Source organism: Pithys albifrons, chromosome 7 (assembly GCF_047495875.1).
Source record: "Pithys albifrons albifrons isolate INPA30051 chromosome 7, PitAlb_v1, whole genome shotgun sequence".
Taxonomy (NCBI): Eukaryota; Metazoa; Chordata; class Aves; order Passeriformes; family Thamnophilidae; genus Pithys; species Pithys albifrons.
Window position 1 is genome coordinate 61,745,097 of NC_092464.1, and position 20,504 is coordinate 61,765,600.

General features: G+C 47.2%; 1 protein-coding gene across 6 annotated transcripts in view; it reads left to right on the forward strand.

The window, feature by feature from the left end:
* The window catches only part of BMP3 (bone morphogenetic protein 3), a 71,764-nt gene extending 51,582 nt beyond the window's left edge, over positions 1-20,182 (forward strand). For 5 of the 6 annotated variants that reach the window (XM_071559848.1, XM_071559852.1, XM_071559849.1 and 2 more), the window contains 4 exons: positions 8,211-8,336; positions 9,293-9,749; positions 15,797-16,707; positions 18,521-20,182. In XM_071559848.1, the coding sequence (XP_071415949.1) occupies positions 9,422-9,749; positions 15,797-16,707; positions 18,521-18,712 (1,431 nt within the window). In that variant the 5' untranslated portion in view covers positions 8,211-8,336; positions 9,293-9,421 and the 3' untranslated portion in view covers positions 18,713-20,182. The remainder of the gene's footprint in view (positions 1-8,210; positions 8,337-9,292; positions 9,750-15,796; positions 16,708-18,520) is intronic. The other variant, XM_071559850.1, reaches the window with a different exon arrangement.
* The last annotated feature ends 322 nt before the right edge of the window (positions 20,183-20,504 follow it).

Consider the following 20,504-nt stretch of genomic DNA (forward strand, 5'->3'; position numbering starts at 1 on the left):
CCCCTCACGTAACTCCCCCTGCCTCCCCTGGTGTTGACTAATTTTGCAAGCGAGAACAAAAAACCAAACTCTGCCCCCCAGTTCAAAGATAGAAATTAATCCTTTGCTGTTTTTACAGTAGTTTTTCCCCACTGGAAAACAAATGATACAAATGGAATTGCAAAAAGCCAAGCCCTCAGAATGGGGCAGAGGCAATGTTCCTGCAGTGCGAGGTGAAATGGAAATGCCACACACCTGCCTGTAGCTGTCTCCCTGCCACGTGTGTCCCTTGGCTGCCAAGCCAAACGAGCGTTGGTGTTTCAGCAGCACCTGCAGAGGAATGGGGCCCAGGCTTTATTTTCCTTTCTGTGACCCATTTTTGTGGAGCTGTTAACTTTATTTTCCTTTCTGTGACCCATTTTTGTGGAGCTGTTAACGATGACCTGACTGGTCTCCCTGTGCACATAGGCTGGGGATGAATATGGGCAGCTGGCAGGCCCGGACACCTGCGGCACCTGAACACTGTGGGATTGTCCATCCCACAGGACCCACCCTGCTGGGGAGCCCGCTACGGTCAGGGTGTCTGCCTGGATATGCGTGGCCGGACAGGAATCCAAGTGGTGCATGGCCGGCACCCCAAAAAATTCATTGGTTAGTTAATAGAAAATACATGATTTGGTTTTTTCCTGTCAGAGTAAGAACAAGGATGACCAGAGTGGCGACGACTTAGTCCAAAAACCTAATAGCTTCAATGGCCCCGTGTCCCCTAAATCCATCATCCTGCCTCTCAGCCGGACGCCATGGAAAAATGGTGCTTGGGGCTTGGGAGAGGCATTGGAAAGAAGCACACAGGAGCTCAGTTTGTGTAGCAGGTATAAATGGCCATCCTGAGTAGCTGGAAACAAAAGTTTTATACTTTGTGTAGAGTTTTGCTTTGGCTTTCTGTTTCTGAGTTTACTAAAAGGCTTGTAGTTCCTCAATGGCTGTATAGAACGGCTTCCATCCCGACAAGGTCCCAAGAGGCATCTGCAGGTCTCTTTTGTGATAGGTCTCGATTAAAAAGCAACTCCCCTCTCCCCTGTTCTACACCTAAATTCAGGTGGAGTAGCGAGTCCTCCACCGGGTGTTTTTATACGTTATTTTGCCTTTCTTGTTGACTTCCTTTTCTTCTCCCCTGCTGTGTTTCCTTATATACAGACAACTGCCTTTATATTTCTGCTTCTTTTGTTCTGGTGTCTCTTGATTCTAATCAGAACATCACCCACAGCAGCTCCTCCTCATTGACCCAAAAAGCGAACGCTCCTCTGCTCCCCGGCTCCCCATTAGCTGGACTCAAAGGCTGGGGCTGCCTTCTCTCTGCTGCCTCTGACTTCTTGTCTGTCTGAGCGAATTCTAGGTTCTGTGCACATTTTTGGTTTTAATAAGCTTGTTTATTTTAATGCTAACAGGATTGATCTAAACTCACAGTCTCAGCATGCTGTTCTCAGCCAGAAGATTGTTTTCAGACTGAGGCAATGCCCTGTTTACATAGATAGGCAAATTCGCAGTGCACAGGGCTTCTTCCAGTCAAAGCAGCTGCTGAACATTTCATGTAAGAGCAGCACATGGTTCACATGCACAGCAAACAGTTCTTTTTCTGGAGGGTAACCTTTTTTTTCTTTTTTCCTAATTTTTAGTTCTTTTATTTTTCTTTTCCTGAAGAGTTGAAAGCCAGAACATCTGCTTCTTGGCCAGCTGTTCTTTCCCACAAACATTACTTCCCAAGTTCAAAAAGTTTTGTTGGGTTATTGCATGCGGATGCATCTCGGTGCCCATGTTTCTGCAATCTGCCTGGGCCCACAATGAGAGGTGCAGGGAGCTGTTAAACGGAGGGAGCTCCACTGGGACTCGTGTCTCATGATGCAGGTTCACTGGCTGCTTGAGACAGCATATTTCTGCCCTATCCCGCCTCCCCCACCCAAACCAAACCCAGCAGAAGCTAGAACCCAACCTGTACATGTGTGCTCAGTGCCATTTTAGCTCCAACGAGCTGAAAGAACGGGTCAGCACTTCATTCCTGCATGGACGGCCGACGTGGTCAGAGCACCTGGATTACAGATACCAAGGTGAGGTCCTGTCTCTGACCACCGTTACTCATCAGTATTTCTATTGGATGTAACCTGATCCACAGGTAGCAAATAAAGCCAAACACAGTGTGACAAAATGAAATTGCTCCTCATTAAGCATGTTTCCACCAGTAATGTGTTTTACACCTGTGCCTTTCAGCCCAACTGTGCTTGTTCCCTTGGGTGTGACATTGTTCCATGTGAAAAGGAGCTATTTGATGGGAGAAATAGGAACATTACTCACAGTACCCTAGTATGCCCAAATAAGGAACGATACAATGTTAGAGAAGTCCTAGAAAACTAGATGGGGGATATAACTCAGTCAAACAGGATGCAAACTAAGCTCTGTATACCCAGATAAGATAAAGAACAAATGTTACAGTTTTTGGTGGTGAAACACTACGACGCTGTGCCTGCTCAACAACCAAGAAGACCTAGAAGGACGAAAAAGCGACTTCCAATAGGAGTGTGAGTATGTAAAGCAAACTCATGAACACGTATTAAGTAAGTGAGAATATTCTATTAAAATGTATGCTTTCAGAGCTGGAATGTTCTGCTCTAAGGAGAGAGGTGAGGCAGGGACATGGGGAGAGCTTAACATTTTCCTAAGATAATTGACACTCATACCTTTTAATCTCTAAAAGGTACCTGTGGATTTTCCCCCTGCTGGGGATATTAATTGATGTTAACCCTCACTGCTGACTTTGCTGGCACGGAACAAAGGTGTGAGCTCTGGAGAGCTTTATGAACAAATGAAGACAGCTGCCTGGTACAAGGGAGTTAGCACGAGTTTGAGGTCTTTCTTGGAAGGCTGATCTGTATCAACAGCTTTTCTTTCATGAGCACCACTGCTCAGCAGCAGAGCGAGGCCGTGGATCGGACAGACCCTGTCACACTGCGGCCACACGGGGCAAGTACAACCTCTGCCTAGAGAAGAGCGGGGATGGAGGACTGATGTGCTTGGCATGGCCCTCCACAGTTTCTTACTGATAAGACAGAACCTGATATGGAGGCTGTGCAAGTTTTGTTTGATTTTGGAAATCTCTGGCTGGAAGAACACACTTACTGGCAGGCTCTGGTAGGACCATGTGCTGAAAGGCCAGAGAATTGTACCAATAACACACATGGTTAAGGAGATTGGTTAATGTCTGGGTGAATTGGGTATTCCCAGTGGTTTGCTGGGTTTCTTTAATCTGTCTTTATAACAGGTTGATGTTATACACATATATATATATATATATGTAAAAAACAGGTATAACAGGTTGATGTTAGGCTTCTCTAAGGATCACGGGCATATGTCCTGAAGAAACGCCCCCATGTTTAGCACAGTCCAGCGCAGCTCCTTAGAAATGCTCAGGTTTTGTCTATAGGAAGCAGAGGCTGCAAACGGTTTTTGAGTAATTGGGGCATTGGCATCCCATGGTATTTGTCTACTGTAAAAACATGTCACTGGAGATGTAAGTGAAAAAGATAGGAGGAGAAATGTAGGATCCTCTTCTGTTCCGAATGGCAGTTTGCCAGTCTTGAACTTTGTCCACTGCCTCAACCTTGTATCTGCCTGTACGTGGCTCTCCAGATGCATAAATTGGTTGTTCCAAACGGAGAGTGCTGAGGATAAGGAAGAGACTTCCATTTCAGCATGGTCATATGTACTGCAGGAGATTCTTCTGGCTCTTCCCATTAACAGCATTGAGAGTACAAAATAGCAAAATGAGTAACACATGTTTTGATGGAATTAAATGTGAAATTGGAAAAGGAAATGTGTCTCAAGTATAAAAAAGGCTTGCCAGATAAACCATTACACTAGAAATCTGCTGCTGTTAAAATAAGAAATGTTTGTTGAAAGAGTTCCATGTGGTATTGTATCCATTTCCCCACGTTCAAAAAAAGAAGTATCACTCAATTTCAGCTGAGTAAAAGCAAACACATATGCAGCTAATAGATAATGTTACACCTTACCTCCCTGGTGACCTCTGTGCTCCACCTTTAGACTTAATTCTGTGGATCCCTGGATGCAACCACCCTTCTGTCTACTGGTCCTTCTTGCTTTTTGAGTGGTGATAGCATGAGATAAAGAATAGCCTTCTGCCAGCCTAAGTCACCACTTTGCCTAAGTCACCATTGTTTCTAGGCACAGATTTTGCTCTGCTGTTTGTTTGTCCCCTTGAGGGAGAGGGGGTGGGTGAAGCCTGCTGTTTTTTCTGGCTGGGGCAAGGAGCAGAGGTGTGTAGTGAGCAGCTCCCGGTCTGACACCTCTCTGAAGAGCTAAAAATCTGCTGTGAATATTGTACTGAGTAAGTATAGCATAGATGCAAAGGTGCATCCCAAACAAAATTATGTTCTTGCTCTTCCTTCATTTGTCTGGCGGTTGGCGCGTGGACTGTAGCATCGCAGATGGGCAAACGAACCACCCTTGTTTAAAAAGATATCTGAGGGCATGAGAGCATTCAAGGACCGTGTATGCGGCAGATAAGGCCTGGGATCTGCGGGAAAACCCTTCCCAAGCGCGTCCTTACGGGAGTTGTGTCTTCTGATGGGTTTGAATGTAAGAACTGTCAACAGCTGCCTGTGGCATCATGCCCAGTCAGTCTTCTGGTGACATGGTGTCGGGTAAGAAGGAGTTAATGCGTTTACTTCATTTTCTGTGAGTAGTTTCTGTAAAGCAAATCACTGCCAAGCCTGTTCCATCAAACCCAGGTGTGTGCGTGTGTTACAGAGTCCAAAAGCAGGACTGAGGGTTGAAGGGGTCAAGGGAGCTGTTGAGGGGTCTGGGTGCTTTGTTCAGCTGTCAGTCACTAGGGAGAGATGCTGAAATCTTTCAGCACACCTGAGATGGGAAGCAAAAAGACCGATTTTGTAACTTTGAAATCGCAAGGGTGAACAAACAGTTGCTATACGTGATTCAGTTAAGAACGGGAAATGAGCATAACAAGGTGCATGCTTTGCATAATTTGTCCTTTCTGCATATTAGGATTTTATTAGTTACTCACAAAAAAGCCTTTTTAAATCATTGTTGTCACATTCCACAGGCGGGTAGCCCTGTTGTATCTAGTAGGTGTGCTTAGTCCTGGTTGCTCAGAGTTGAAAAGTCTCATTTAATGTATGCTTCGACCTTTTTTCTCACTCCTTGTGTCAAAACTAGGACACAGTGCAAACTAGACAGACATCTTAGCACATTCATTCCTTCCAGAGGTAGAATGTAGCTACGGGTGAGGGTTCATTTGACCTCTTTGGTCATCTTGCAGGAGAGTCTTGTTAAAACATGGAGGGAAGGGGGGACAAAACATCTTCTATATCTGGGGTTTTATAGGTAGAATGTAGCACGTGCGAAACTGCATTTGAACCTTCCTGCTGAACATAAAAGGAAGTGCAGACCAAGTGCCAGGAGAGCTTGTTTGCTGTTGTTACCAGGTTAATACTGAGAAAGCTATTGGACAGATGGAGGAACAGGTATGAAGAAGCCCAGGAAGAATGGCTCTGCTAGTACTGTACTGATTTAAGGATTCTTGTTGTCGGAGAACTTTGTGTCCCCTGAAAACATTTTAATTGAGTAGGTAAGCCCATCCTGTTTCTTGGATCGAGTCATAGATGTGAAGTGCCCCTGCCAGATCTCAGATTTGTAGTTACATGCCAGGCTAAATACAGCTGGAGGACTAGACAAGCCATAATTGCCTGGGCTGTCATCAAAACTGTCTTCACCTATCCTTCGGTAATCTAAAAAGCATTTTGTTGCTGGTAATTGTACATTTAACGAGCATCCCTTATCCTGGAGGTGTTATTCTCTGCCTTTGTTTTCTACCTGTCTCCTTCAAAATGCTGTTTGTGAATGGTATAGCTCGACCACATAATTTTGCGCCATGAGCTTTGAGTCCTTTGTCGAGCTCTGAACCAAAGTCTGTTCCTTGCATTTTGATTCCCTGGATACTGATGCATTTAGGCAGGTATGAAAACCTCTGAATACAGATGTCCCATCAACTTCCTAGGCTGAAAGGCTCGGGGAAGCATGTCTGTCAAGAGTGGTCATTCCTAAAAGCTGTCGTAGTGGTTTCAGTCTTTCCGAAACGCAGCCTTCCTAAAGAAAGAGTCTGTCAGGGAAACTGCCTTGCTCAGGGCATTGTGAAGCCCTTAACTCTCAGTCATGCTTACTCCGAGTCACTAGGGAGACTGTAATTCTGGGATTTTTCAGGAGAGCTTCGTATGGCGTGCAGAGCTATCAAGTTATCTTTTCAATGTGGAAATCCATACTTTGCTGCAACACCTTTTGTCCTTGGCTGTCTGAGGCTGTCAGAAGATGTGAAACTTGGTCTTAAGTTAGTCTTTGAATCAAATTCTTGTTTGCAATACAAAGTAAAAATACTGAACAATTAAGTTTTATGTGATGGTCATACTTTAAATCTGGAGGGTAATATTAGAGGCTCTTGTATATGATCTACGTGGTTCCTCTGAGTATTTTTGCCATTTTATTGCATCGCTCTGTCGAGGGAGTATTATTTATATGATATAATAGTCATTTGGTTCCAGTTTATTAAATGAAAGGAATGTGTTAGGCAGTCAGTTCTTAAGGGGTCTGGAATCTAGAGTGTAATTGAATCCATTCCCTCTCAGCTAATTTATGTAATCTGATGAGAAACAAGTGTAGTACAATTTGTTCAAAGAAAATGGAGACTGTTCACTTTATGGAACTGTACCAAAAAAAAGTTCTCTGAATGAAGCAGTACAACAAAAGGCAAAGCCTGGGTTCCCTTCTTGTCTGATCGTACTAGGAGCATCTTCCCTGGCAAAGGGGGATGAAGGGAAGGTCTTACAGCATGATTGTACTATTACGGTTTTGTGTTAACTCCTGCCCGGTTTATTAGTTTGCCACGGCAGTATGCTAAATATGGTATTCTTGACACTGTGCACCGTGTAGCATTTTGTCATCATGCTGGCTTGCAGTTGCAGTTTTTTCATTTATTCTTACTTGTATGCACATTGTTTTCTAAACCTGAGCGAAGTAAGGAGCCATTTCATGCAGTTCACAGGTCCTAGATTTTCCCTAATGGTCTGAAATCCCTCGTTTATGTCATCGGCGGTGAAACTCATGCGGTTTTGGCCTGGCACGCCTCAGGCCGAGTGCGGACAGTCCAGCGGGTGGGGTTTGATTATGCGGTAGTTCCCCATGTGTTCGCTTGGTGGGAGCTCAGCGGGTGGGCCACGGGGTGACATTCTACGATCAGTTGTGCCATATATTTAAAATTTATGTTAAGTGACCAAGTGCACAAGGTGTGGAGAGAAAGGGGTCACGGCGGTGTGGAGCCCAGTGTGGCCCGTCAGTTGCTGAGGGCGACTGGTGGCACCAGGCACCTGGGCACATCTGCTCTGCCTCTGCACACATGGCTCTGGTTTTTGTTGCGGTGGCCGGTCTGGACATTGCTAGTTAGTCACATGCACAAAAGGGATATTTCTAATGATACTGCAGCATCACGTGGTTTTGTGAATACATTTGGGATGCTCATGCCATAGGTTTGCTGTCCAGGCTTACAGATGTCAACTGGAGCCTCGTGTGCTGAATTTTATAGCTATTGGTTCAAATAATTTTGGTTTCTTTTTGCAGGGATCTGCATTGGTTTTATTACTAGTGCTCAAAACATCAGTCCTGCTTTAATATTTTAATGATGAATGTTCACTTGTACGCTTTGTTTTCTATATTGCACAAATGTAAATTTCTTACAAACGGAAGTGAAAAGTATAGTTAATTGTTCTATTAGCATCATACTGCCATTGTGCATGCTTGCATATCTGCAGGTAATATTTTGAGATGGTATGGCAGCTTTAGTGCCTCAAAACAGTTTGAAAACCCTGCCATTGGTTGTATTTGAGTCCTCCAATGTAGAAGCATATAAAACCCATTACTCTGCTGTTGAAAATCTTCTCTTTCCTGGGTGGGCACTTGCCTCTTGTAGTTACAGATGGGCTTGTTACAACTGCATAACAGTACTTGCTACCGGTCCTGAGTTCAGTGTAATTGGAGGGGCTATACATGTATTGTAGTGTTGTATTTGAAGCTGGATAATGACTCATTTGCTGAAAATGTGAATGCCCCATGCTGGAAATACTATGTGCTAAGCTCCCTGTATTGATCTACAGGCTAATATTATTTCCCCTCTTTGAGCGAGAAACCGAGTCGCTCTGGTGAACCGATGCATTTATAAACCGTGACAATTTAACGAGGCTCCTCTTCTACCTCCCGTGTGTTCCCGGCCAGATGTACAGGTGAGGGACCCTCTGTGTTGCAAAGGGGATTTTCAAAGGGACAGTGTCGTATTTGATGGGGTATTCTGTGATGCTGTGACTCTGGCAAAGGGGATGAGATGTTTCTGCCTCTTTGGTGCCGAAAGGCAGCAAATGCAGGAGGTATACGGAATTGTCCAACCGAGCAAGGAACATCTCGCTGTGCCTTGGTTTACTGGAGGAGTCCACGCATGCAGGATTTTCTCGGGTTCGTGTCCCTTCCCGTGGGCTCCAGGCTGTTGAGGGGACACCTACGCCAGCCCCGTCCCAGCTGGCGGGTGACAGAGGAGAAAGCCGAGGGTCGGTGGGCGTCACCTGGTACCTCGCTACTCGGGACAGGCAGGCAGAACCCCCGCACGGCCCGTTAAGCATTCTTTTCACCTGCCCGCGGCGGACTGTGCTCTCCACCCAGCCGAGCCGTGAGACGTTCCAGGCGAGAAGGGTGAATGCGGTGCGACTCGTAATTTTTGTTTTATTGCGATCACGTTGTTGTACGGCCTTTGGGAGGGGCTGGGTTGAGGCGTGTAGGGGAACGTCCCCCGCCTCATTCCCCCTCGGCTCCGGGGGATGGAGTTTCCAGAACCTCCCCTCCTTCGGTCCCGTCGCTGCGTTCCCCGGCGTGGCGGTTCCCCCCCGCTTAGCCCCCGCCGGAGCGAGGGCGGGCGGGGCGACAGCTGCGGTTACACCTTCACCGGGCAGCTCACGCTCGGCTTTGCACGACGCGGGGGTGCACTGGCTGCGGAACGGGGACCGAGCACCGGCCGCGCCTGGAGCAACACCGCCGCCTCTCCGCTGGCAAACAACCTGCACGGGCGGGAATAAAAATCCCTCGCTCCACGCCGGGAAGGGAGGGACGGAGGGCGGGCGGGCGGTTCCAACCGGGGAGCTTTCCTTCGCCCCGCTTTTTTCCTTTTTAAATTTTTTTTTTCCTTCCCCAGAAAGAGGACGCCCCGTCCGCGGCTTTTCCCGCAGTCCCCGTCAGCTCCTGCTGGGGGCCGCGCCTGTCCCGAGCGCTCCCGACCGCACCGTGGGGCCCCGAGTGCCGCCGTCCGGGACGTAGGTGCGGGATGGCGGCGCCGGCCCGCTGGATGCTGTACCTGTCCCTGGGCTGGGGCTGTCTGTGCCTGGCCCTGGGGGACGCGCTGTGGCCGTGCCAGGTCGGGCTTCGGCGGAGAGCGGCGCCGGGGGCTGTGCGGGGCGGCAGCGCCCAGGCGGCCGTAGGTGACGACGGCCAGGGGCAGAGGCGGCCAGGGCGGCTGCCGGCGGCAGACAGGATCGCGGAGCACATGCTGCGGCTCTACGAGCAGTACCGTGGGACACGGGACCCGCCGGCACCGGCCGGGCCGCCGCTCCGCCGCGGGAACACGGTGCGCGGCTTCCGCCCGCTGCCAGCAGGTGAGTTCGCGCCGCGGCCGGGGGTGGGTGTCCCGCAGGGCAGGGCTCGGCTCTCGGCGGAGAGCGCTCGGCCGCCGAGCAGGCGCGCGCCTTGTGTAGGGCTGGCAATGCCTGGGCTGTGCCCCCAGAGCCGCCTCGCAGGACCATCGCAGAGGGGTAGTGCCCGGGGAGCTCGGTGGAGGGAAGAGGACAAGAAAGGATTAGAGAAGTATCGCTTCCTGTGGGGACTGTTGAGTGTTTTAAGATACTCTATTTACGTTCTGTCACATATTTTAATTATCGCCTTGCTTCTTCAGCTGTGCCTGTAGCAGCACTGCCATACAGTACAGCACGAGGGAGGTGGAATAATTAACATACTGTCTCCAGAGTCTCCCGTTAGTGCTGTTTTGCATCTGTACCTTCTATAGAACCAAGGACTGATTTGCACTTGATGGAGCCCGTGGCACGATTTGTTGATCCTTCAGACTGTCTGTGGGGTTCTCGCGTTGAGAAGCGGCGATAGTACTTGCGATCAGAGGCAGTGACAGATGAGTTTGGTTGCAGGATTCGAGGGTGGTAAATACTGCATATTGGCGTCTTTGGCAGCGGCACTTTGCTATCTTTGTGATTATAGACTCGCATGCTCAGCTAGGGACTTGCACGCTCTTAGTGGGGCAGAAGGGGTGTTTAACAAGCCAGCATCTCAAAAGAGCCGTGTCCTAGCAGAAAGGGAAGATGTTGCTGTCTTGAGACTGCATCCCCTCGCTCTATTCTGCCTTTTGTGCATCTGAGCTTCACAGGGGCTAAGTGGAATTGCTGGAACCCAAACGTGACCGTCACTGGAATCTCCTTTCCGAATCCACTGCATCTCAAACCCTTGCAGCACATATGACAGCTTTCCTGCCCCCCACAGCAGCCCCATTTGCCATTCCCTTACTTTACATTACACCAGTGGATTGACTCAGCAGCTTTTTCATGGACAGACATCTATCTGTGAAACCGAGAGTTGTCTGGGAGTTTCAGGGACCTGCCTCGACTCCTATCTCTCCCTGGAAAGAGAGCTGGGTGCCAGGCTTTCTTTATGTTTCTTTGTGGGTTGTTGCTTCTGCTTTTTCAAAGGCGACAATGTCTTTGATAAGGCAGCTTTGCACAGAGATCAAATACCATGAGGAATTGAGTGGCTTTGGTGTCTTAGGGTTCAGCCCTGCAAGTGCTCTCCATCCTACACTCCTGCGAGTATTTCCACGGGAGAGGCTTTAGAGGCGTAAGTACCCTGGGTTTGGAGGAAGGAAAGCTGGGACTCCCCAGCTGCTGCTCCTAGATGGAACCTCTCTTGTCTTTCTAACATGACCGGTTTGCTATATGAAGTCTAATGCACGTTACTTTCTTCTGAAGTAAGCGACTTCCTTACGAAAGGAGGGAAAGGTATAATATTCCTCCCACCCCCCCAAAAAAAGGCAGGGGCATTAATAATCCCAGCAGAGCAATATTTGCTCCTTTACATACATCTGATTAAAACCATGTATCGTTCTAAACCTAGAAGGCCATTGGTTTAAGTCTGTCTCTGTAGTCTTTCTGATTATATTTGTACTCTCCGTTGTACTCTCTGCTGGGTGCCAGCAGTCCCGTAAACACACGACTCACTAATCCCTTTCCTCTTCCTTTAGTACTTCTATAGATTAACTGCCAAAGCAGTAAATTGGTTATAAGTTTTATGAAGATTTAATAAGTCTTTATGCAAAAGATTTAACCCTTTAGTTCTTGTCTTTGTATTTCTGTAGGCAGCAGCTCATTTTGTGTGGTTACTGATGCCAGAAAAGCACATTTCCAGAAAAGCCTTAGATAAAATGTTCCTCGGGGCACTGGGTGGAGAGGAAAGACTTTTTCTGGTTTCTGACCTGAGCTCCGTTTGACAGAAATCTGCTTACCTTCCGCACTTCCTTCGGAGGTATGCTGACAGCTGCCCAGGCTGAGGAGCAAAGGTACAACATGAAAAAATAAAAGAGAGTAGAAAGATAAAAGCCTCAAAAGCAGACTAGCAGCTTTGCTTCTGAAAGCACTTTTAATTCTAGCGTCTCTTAAGAAACATGTCTTGCACATGAGTATTTTAAAAAACTTGACTTGAATTGGAAGGTTCCACTAATGATGTTACAGTAAGAGAAATTACTTTAAACTCTTTTTTATTGACTGAATTTCAAGTAATTTCAGGTATTACACCTGCCCGCAGGCCAATTTTTGTGGGTTTACAACTGTGTTCTCCTCCCTTTCAAAAGGCCTTTCTTTGCTTTATTGTGGTGCAAAGGGCCCACACAAACTGGGAAAACGGAGCGCCACGAAGAGAAAGCGGCACCTCGGCAGCTGCTGTCGGTCTGCAGTAATGGGTGCAGGCCAAATGCTGGCCCCTCTGAGCACCGGTAACATCATGGGTCCTTTGCAACGAGAGTTGAAAACATTCAGTTGGGAGATGGTGAAAGCATGGGTTTTTTGTAGGGGGGGCTTTTTTGTGCCTGGGTTTTTCTCTGGTTTTGGTTGGTTTTGCTGTACCCCTATAAATAAAATGCAAGCAGTAGTTTTTAGGCAGAAGGAACTTGAAAAGCATTAATCTATGATTTGGGCAGACCAGCCCAAATCTGCAAACTTTTTGTCAGGCAAACAGGCAGGATCTGTAGGTTCGGCCTCTCAGGATCAGACCCAGAATTTGAATTTTCTGGCTTCTGTCATCACCTCTCTTGCAGCGATGCTGTGCACATGGGTGACCTGTGCTCACAGTGCCCAGCCCATCACAGTTCCTAGAGCATGTTGCTTCGGCATGTAGAGCTCCGGCCTCAAAGGGACGGGCCGTGCGCAATTCGGTTTTCGCACGACAGGCCTGCTGCTGCCAGCCAAATCGGAACGAGTCGCAGCTATGGGGGAGAATGCAGTCGGCTCTTTCCTTGCCTGAATTTGTGTACTGTGTGGATGCCCTGAACTTCCTTGGGTTACGCTGGCTTCCAGTTACACGGTGTGTTTAGTTTTCACACCTGCTGTGGTCTTTTCGCTTAAAGTATATAGAAGATGGCTCCTGTGCCCACCATGCGACACACTTGCAATGCGCAGCACACAGATTTGCGGTTTTTGTATTGTGAACACCATGTGTAAGTTAGATCATGAGTGTGCACTGTTGCTTGTTCTAGAAAAGTTCTTTATTTGAGTAACTGATAGCTTTAATCAAAGCAGTGGACTTGCTGCTGTTTTATTGTCAAGTTACTAAGTGGTGTGACCTTACCCGAGTTGCTAAAAGAATTAATAAAACCAGTTTGGCACCGGGTCCTATGCTCTTTCAAAAGAGAGAACCGCGTCCTACAATTGTTTGTTTCATGGTACATGAGTTGGTTACCGGGAAGCAGTCGAGTAAGAGCGAAGGTGGGAACGAAGAGAAAATCTGGCTTCCAAATTCGTGTTCCTGTTTGGGAACTCGTTCCCATTTCCAGCGCCGAGTGAACTTTCATAGCTGTGCTTCATAGCTGTGTTTACAATGGAAATGCCAATACATTCTCAATTGTGCCCCTAGCATGAGAGCACTGCTGTAATACCTTATTTAAGTCATGACTCACAGTGACTGTATAACCAAATAGTCCTTGTTACTGTATCCTTTTTCACCCGTGGGATGGATTTGGCAGTCTATAAAAATGTCAGGGCATCCTTTATAAAGATAAACACATCACATGTGGACAGACTCCTTCCAGATTATTGATGGCTAGAAGTGCCCCTTGCAATGTGAATCCATTCACGTTGGTCTCTGGAGATCCCCCGCGCTTCCTTGAAAATACCTTTTTAGTGTCAGTCACTGGCTGTCCTTGCCACTGTGGGTCGGCCCAGGGAGGCAAGGAAGCACGTGCTGCCCTGAAGATGCGGCAGGTGCGAGAGCTTCAGCCATGAAGCGGGGTTGAGGTTACGATAAATAATCTGGTGTCTCTGGTACTCCAAACGGAGTGCCAGCCCACACGTAAAATAAGGCGTTCGTGCTTCAGGCCTGGAGAGGCTGTGCCTGTCCTCTCACCCCTTCTGAAGAGCCCTGTTGTCCCTCATGCGGGAAACCCGGGTCGTGCGGTCGGACTTTTTGAGACGTAAGCTGTCGAATCCACGGATATCTGTGCTGGCCGATAGATGATTTTGCGAGTCTCTGGAGCTTGGAGGTCATTTTGTAGGAAAATAGCACCATCTGTTGCCAGTGCTTTCTCTTGGCATGGAGTTAAAGTCCGGGAGTGGCTGCTGGAGTTTGGCTTCTAACCAAAGATTGTGCTGTGTCTGTCCCGTGACATCTAGAATTTCTTTACAAACAAAAGCAGCTCGTTTTGTTTTCCACTGCGATATTCCACTTTAGAATGGGCAGGATTTGTTAAGTGGAATTCTTACTGAAAACCAAATCCAAACTTGTCATTCACCTTCCAGCAAGGATTTGACAGGTGCTCATGGGACATCATAAATTTGGTTCCTAAGACTGACATACTCAGTGCTCTGCCAAATTATGTATTAACCTTATTCCATTAGTGATGGTATATGAAGTAGAGGTCAGGTCCTCATGTGTGCTTAGCACAAGTGTAATGAATGTTCGGTTTTGGTTTGAGGAATTAAAAGTGGGATTGAATTTGAAGGAAACCAGTTGTCTGGGTATAACTAATAGCTGGAAATTGGATGGGATCGGTACCTCATTTTTCAGCTCTCGGGAGCTTGCCCCTGTGCTCTGCCATCTAGTTGGGTTGAATGGGAAAACAAGGGTATCTTCTGTAGACAATTTGGTCTTTTCACTGTTTTGGCCCTGTTTCACTGGGGAAAGTGTATGTTGTTTTTTCCATAAGTGTATGAAGCAATGCATCTGATATGTTGGGTTCTGTCTTTCTAGTGGGACCAGTTCTTGATTTTTTAATGTATTGGTTGAAATATTCATGACAAAAAAAATGTTTAGAAGGGGAGACCTCTTGGATTGTTGGAGTGAGAATGGGGTGGAACAGGGAGAATATGGGCTTCTGTTGGACTTACCCGACTGGCATTGGGAGTTGGGATATCACACGGAATGTTAACCGGAAGGTGAAGTTGTCAAAGTCTTTGAAAAATCAGTACCGGAAGGGATGTTTTCACTTCTCATGCAGGGGACTTCCCCCACTGTTTTAAGGGTGAGAGCGGTGAGACTGTTCTTCCGTAGTCCACAGCCATCTCTACGCTTGTCCAAAAAAAAAGGAGAGAAACTCCTGCAAAATTCTATAAGCTATAACTTCTCTCCAGCCTCTGGAGAAGGCTTTGACATGCTGTGGTGTCAAAAAAAAACATTTAATTCTGCATCCCCTCATTTTCCTAATGTGTCAACCCATTTCTGGCCCTTTGGGGGTGTGCAGACTGTCCTTTAGCTATACTGTATTTGACTTTTCCATGTGTCCCAGTTTTACAGCTTAACATTTGGTTCTGTACTTTTCTCGCTCTGAAGGATGGATGTAACCACAGGCCAACCGGGACATCTTAAAACAAAACTTAGATCTTCCCCGAAAGCTTTTCTGTTATGGTCTGTGTGGTTTAAAGGAGTCCCACATCTCTTTCCCAGCCCAGCCTACATCGGGAGCCTGGCCCTGGGTTTAGGCACGATACCTGGGGCCGGATCAGCTTCCCGAATTTCCTGGCTGCAGAAACGGTGCTATCCCCTGCGTTCCTCCCAGTTGGTATGGGCGTATCTCGGCTACAAAAAAGGATCATCTTTGGCTTGTTTATCTCTGCACAGAGGCGAGGGGGTGTGCCACCCCTACCACCCCACAGAACTGCTTTTGGTTGGCTTGCTTTTGGTCATCCGGGATGCTTTAGTATGGTCTGCCTGCCTTCAGCTGTATTAGCAAATACCTTCTAGCTCTGTCATGAGCTGTCACTGGAGAAGCATCCTAGGTGGAATGACTTAAGGTACCCTGTGTAACTGATTATCCTCGAAGGAAACCTCAGGTGCAATTAGCGTCTGACTTGCCCAAAAAGCTGTGAAAATAACCTGTGTGTCTTCTCCATGACTTTTTAAAATGTCCATTTTCCTATCTAAGTATTTATTTTACCAGGGAGGTCCAAAGGCCGGGAAATGTACATGTTTAACTTGACATCGCTCATGGAGTCTGAAAACATCTTGTCAGCTTCGGTGTATTATTGTATTGGTGACCTGCTGCGTGTCAAGCAGAACTGTTCCCGGTCTACTGGCTGCTCCCATCATGGGTATGGGAGACCTGACGTTCAGATACATCTTTCAGTTTGGACCTTTCCATCTGTTGGGAACCAGACTCAGAACCTGGGACATTTCCTAATAAATGTCTCCACTGCTTACCGGGACATCCTTTCCTGGCAATGGAAGGATATCACTCAGCTCCTGCACGAAGCAAAGCAAAATGACGAACTGCTGATCGGGGTCAAAATGACTCTGACCGACCGTCGCCCCTGGGAAAGGGCATCTTCTTGCTGCGAACCGTACATCCTGATTTATGCCAACGATTCCGCTATCTCAGAGCCAGAGAGCGTCATCTCAACTCTGCGAGGAAACAGTCGTCCTCCAGCGAGCGTCTTTCCCGAGACGGAAAACCATGCGAGGAGTGGCCTGGGGAAGCAACGGAGGAAACGCTCCACGAATGTCCTGTTGCCACTGCAGAATAATGAGCTGCCAGGAGCCGAATACTGGTATGGTATGGAGGAGAGATGGGAGGACAGAAAACCCTACAAAATCTTTGTGCCGCGGTTAGCCGAGAGGGCCAAGAGTAAGAAAAAGCAACGGAAGAATCATCCTCAGAAGAGCCAGACTCTCCAGTTTGACGAGGGAACGCTGAAGCAGGCAAGGAGGAGGCAGTGGAATGAGCCACGATACTGTGCCCGGCGCTATCTCAAGGTGGATTTTGCAGATGTTGGCTGGAGCGAGTGGATTATTTCCCCTAAGTCCTTCGATGCCTATTACTGCTCGGGGGAATGCCAATTTCCTATTCTGAAGGTAGGGGTTTTATTGATTGTTTTGCACTGTCTCTTACTGCAAACTGTGCATTTTCTTTCCTGTATCAGTAAAGCCAGCCAGTCCCATTACGCGTTTGCATCTAGTACGTAAGTGGCATCTTTGTCTTGTGCTGCAAAGGGCAGCGGTTAGAACATCTAGTAAAAAGACAGGCTTGCAAAGGTAATTAAAAAAATAACATCTCGGTATTAGTTTTTTGTCCAGAACCCAAATTGCCATAAAACATTTCTTGAACAGTGCTTATGATGTGTGAGCTTGTTATTAACATGTTTAATAAACATAACTCAAGCTGGATCTGGGAAATTACTTACTGGGCAGCGGTCATTCTACCCTGAAGGAGCTTGCGCTGCTGGACCCACTTCGCAGTCAGTCAGCGTGGCGTGCTCTGGGAAAAGTGTGTGCCTCATGAGGTAGGGCTGTCGTGAGGGCATAGAGCTCCATGCCAGCCATGGGAGCGGGCGGTTGGGATGTCTGTAAATGGAACGGTCGAGCAAGTCTCTTCTGTGACAGACCGAGGGGATCCAAAAGCTGTGGATTCTGGCCCATTGACTCTCTAGTTTGTATAAGTTTGCATGTCAGTAGTGGAAAAGGCTGATGTTTTTCCTAGCCCTGCAACCTGGATGGATGAACTAGGCTCCAAATGTCCTGTGCCATTCTTTGCAGTGTGGACTCCCTGGAGGGTACCGAAACCTGAGAGTAGGATGTGGGTTTTGAGGCCGGCCTAAAACAAGGGGTATGTGTGAGTAACGCCTGCGGGAAACGTCAGTGAAGGTGGGACATCAGTTTAGCTCCCAGTTGTTTGTGTGGAGAACGCTGCACTGCAGCTAAGTAAGGAAACAAGTGTGGTGAGGCAGAAATGATACAAAAATTGGAACTGTATGATAATCTAAGACATGTTTTTATATCCTTGGCTGTTATTGCTGAGGAGTATAGACACTCTTGAATTCCAGACAAACTGACAGAAGTGTCTTTCTTGAAATCAAGTGCCAAACGGAGACTCACTACTAAATGTACTAACCTGTACTAAATGAGACCATATGCAAAAGTAAATAGGATGAAGTTTATTTAACAGTAAATACGAGGTAGAAAGAGAGAATAAGGGGGAGGGAGACAGATTAAGTAAAAAGATAAAGATAGCACTGCCACGTGGATTCTGGCAGCATCCTGCTGCTCCTTCTTCTGGTCTTCTAGGTGGTAAGGGACCCAAAGTTTTGCTTCTGGAGTACCGCTTTTATATGGTCCGAGTCCCAGATACTCATGGGATGAATGAACACATCTCCAGCTGTTCCTACATCATGGGATGGCACGAGTATAAGCAGTTGTTTTCTTTCCCACAGCTCGCACAGTGGAATTTTGTCCGGGATGCTAATTTCTAACTTTCACCTTCGGTTAGGTCTGCATTTAATGCTTTCCTTTTTCACAGTTTTCCATGGTGGGAATCTTTGTTCAGGTAGGTTACCCGAATCTTCCTTACCGGGCCCGGTTCCCCTTATCACAAGTTCCTGTTGTGGTGGCTTATCTTATGAGAGCGTCCTTCTTTGACAGCATTTTAAGATAATGAACTGCATTCTCTAAGTCCTGACAGGAACCCGAAAGGACCCAGGACAGAGTTGCATTCCCTGCTGCTGGCTCGGAGTGGCGATGGTGGCAGCTGGAAAGGGTGGAGGAGCAGACAGATGTTACAGCTGATGGGTCTCCACAGGGCCCTTCTTTGAGAGAGCAGTTTTTTCTAGAGTACACAAGTCCATTGGAATGCGGGTGTGATAACGTGTTCCACCGTATCTTTTTCTTGCAGGCCTTGAAGCCATCCAACCACGCCACCATTCAGAGCATAGTGAGAGCAGTCGGGGTCGTCCCTGGCATTCCTGAGCCTTGCTGTGTTCCTGACAAAATGTCTTCTCTTAGTATCTTATTCTTTGATGAAAACAAAAACGTGGTTCTGAAGGTGTACCCCAACATGATGGTGGAGTCATGTGCATGCAGATAACACCTCGTGAGGCCTTTCTGCGATGGTGAGGCGAATGCTTGCTGTTTGGGGAAGGGGGGGGTGTGTGGGGCTCTTATCATACCTACTTTCTGTTTGCATGGCCAATGCATTTCCTTTGGACAAAAAAAGAGAAAATGTAAACAAATCCAAACAACACAGATGAAAATGAAATGGATTCCAAGGAAAGAGAACAGGAATGTCATTCGTCCGTGAAGTCGACTGAGGCATGAGTCTTGGGAACGGGACCCGGCCGTTTCTGTTGAAACTGAGAGATTTAAGGAGAATTTGCAGATTTTGGAAACTGTCAGAAGGACATACCAATCTATTTGTATACAAGATTTTGGAAGTGGTGCTCTTAATTCTTATCTGTGTCCTTATGGTGACTAATGAAAGGGGGAGGTTGGAGATGTAGAATTCTTCCTTTCAGAGCTAAGCTTCTTGCCTTCAGTTATCAAGTAGCATGGCAGGGAGGCAAAATAAATCCGGACGTGGTAAAAGCCGCAGATAATCCACCTTAGACATGCGTCTCCTCTGTACGAAATGTCAGTTCCCTCGTATTTATTCTCATTGACGTATTTTTTGCGATTCAGCTTATTGTAGGTCAGCGCCCTCTGATGTAAGAACACAAAATGTGACTGCTGAGTGCATAACTGTGATTTCTGAAAAGCACAGGCTTCTCTTTCGTGGACAACTTTCCCTGCTGTGAAATCTCAGTGCACCAGGGGTATGACAGCATCACACTCAGTGAAGCGTCTGAGCAACTTGTTCGTGATGCATATTCTAGAACATAGTTGCAAATAATCTGTGGGTTATCCACATGAAAGGAGGTTGTAGCTGGGTGTGCATTGGCCTTTTCTCCCAGGTAATGAGGGTTTTTTCCCTAGTATAGGGACGCTGAACTCGTGAGGTGCGGAGCGTTGGGGCTGGGGTACTGAGCCGGCCTGGGGCTACCGGTGGCTGTGCTTTGTAGCGGGGCTGGTCCCAAAGCTCGGCGCCCTCGACTCTGAGAAGAGGCTCGGCAGTTTGCAGAAAACTGATGGTTTGTTCAGTGTCCCGTTTTTGCTTGTAAAAACTGCATTTTCGAGTGATTTCTGATGAAAAGTTTATCTTTGTACAGGCTGTTAATTAAAAAAAAAAAGAAAATCACTCCCCAAAAAGAAAAGTTATTTTGTATATGGAGAAAAACTTTTGCAGATGCTTTTAATTTATTTTATATGTGTGTGTCTTTTGTCCTCTTAATGTATTCATTCACTCAGCATTCTTTAAACGAGACAGTTTTCTCTGACAGTGCAAAGACAAAGTGCCAGGAGCACAGTGGAGTTCCAAGGACAGATGCAACCATACTGCGAAGGGCATGTTTCGCTACTGATGGATAAACTTGCCTGATCTGTACCTTTTCCCTTCAGTATTGGGAAAGTTTTGCTAGGAAATCTCTAGAAAATATAAAATAAAATACTTTTAAAATGAAAATCCTTTTTTTCCTGTGTGGTATTCAGATCTTTCTGAAAGCATTGAATTTTCCCTGCTTTCAGCACTCTGCCACTGTGTCCTGTGTCCAGCGCTCATTCCCAAGGCCCCTTTGCAGAGGTGGTCCCTACAGGTCGAGGCACACGATGGCCAGGGCGTGGGTGTCATAGGGAAAGAATGAGACATCTGACGCTGACTGAAGCTTGGGAAAGGAGGGGGAGCATGGTGAAGCAGAGCCTGAATGGCAGACCAGGCAACATCCACGTACAGGTGAGGTGAGTGGGTGGTGAGGAGGTCAATGTGGACTCCCTCTGGGACCCCTCTG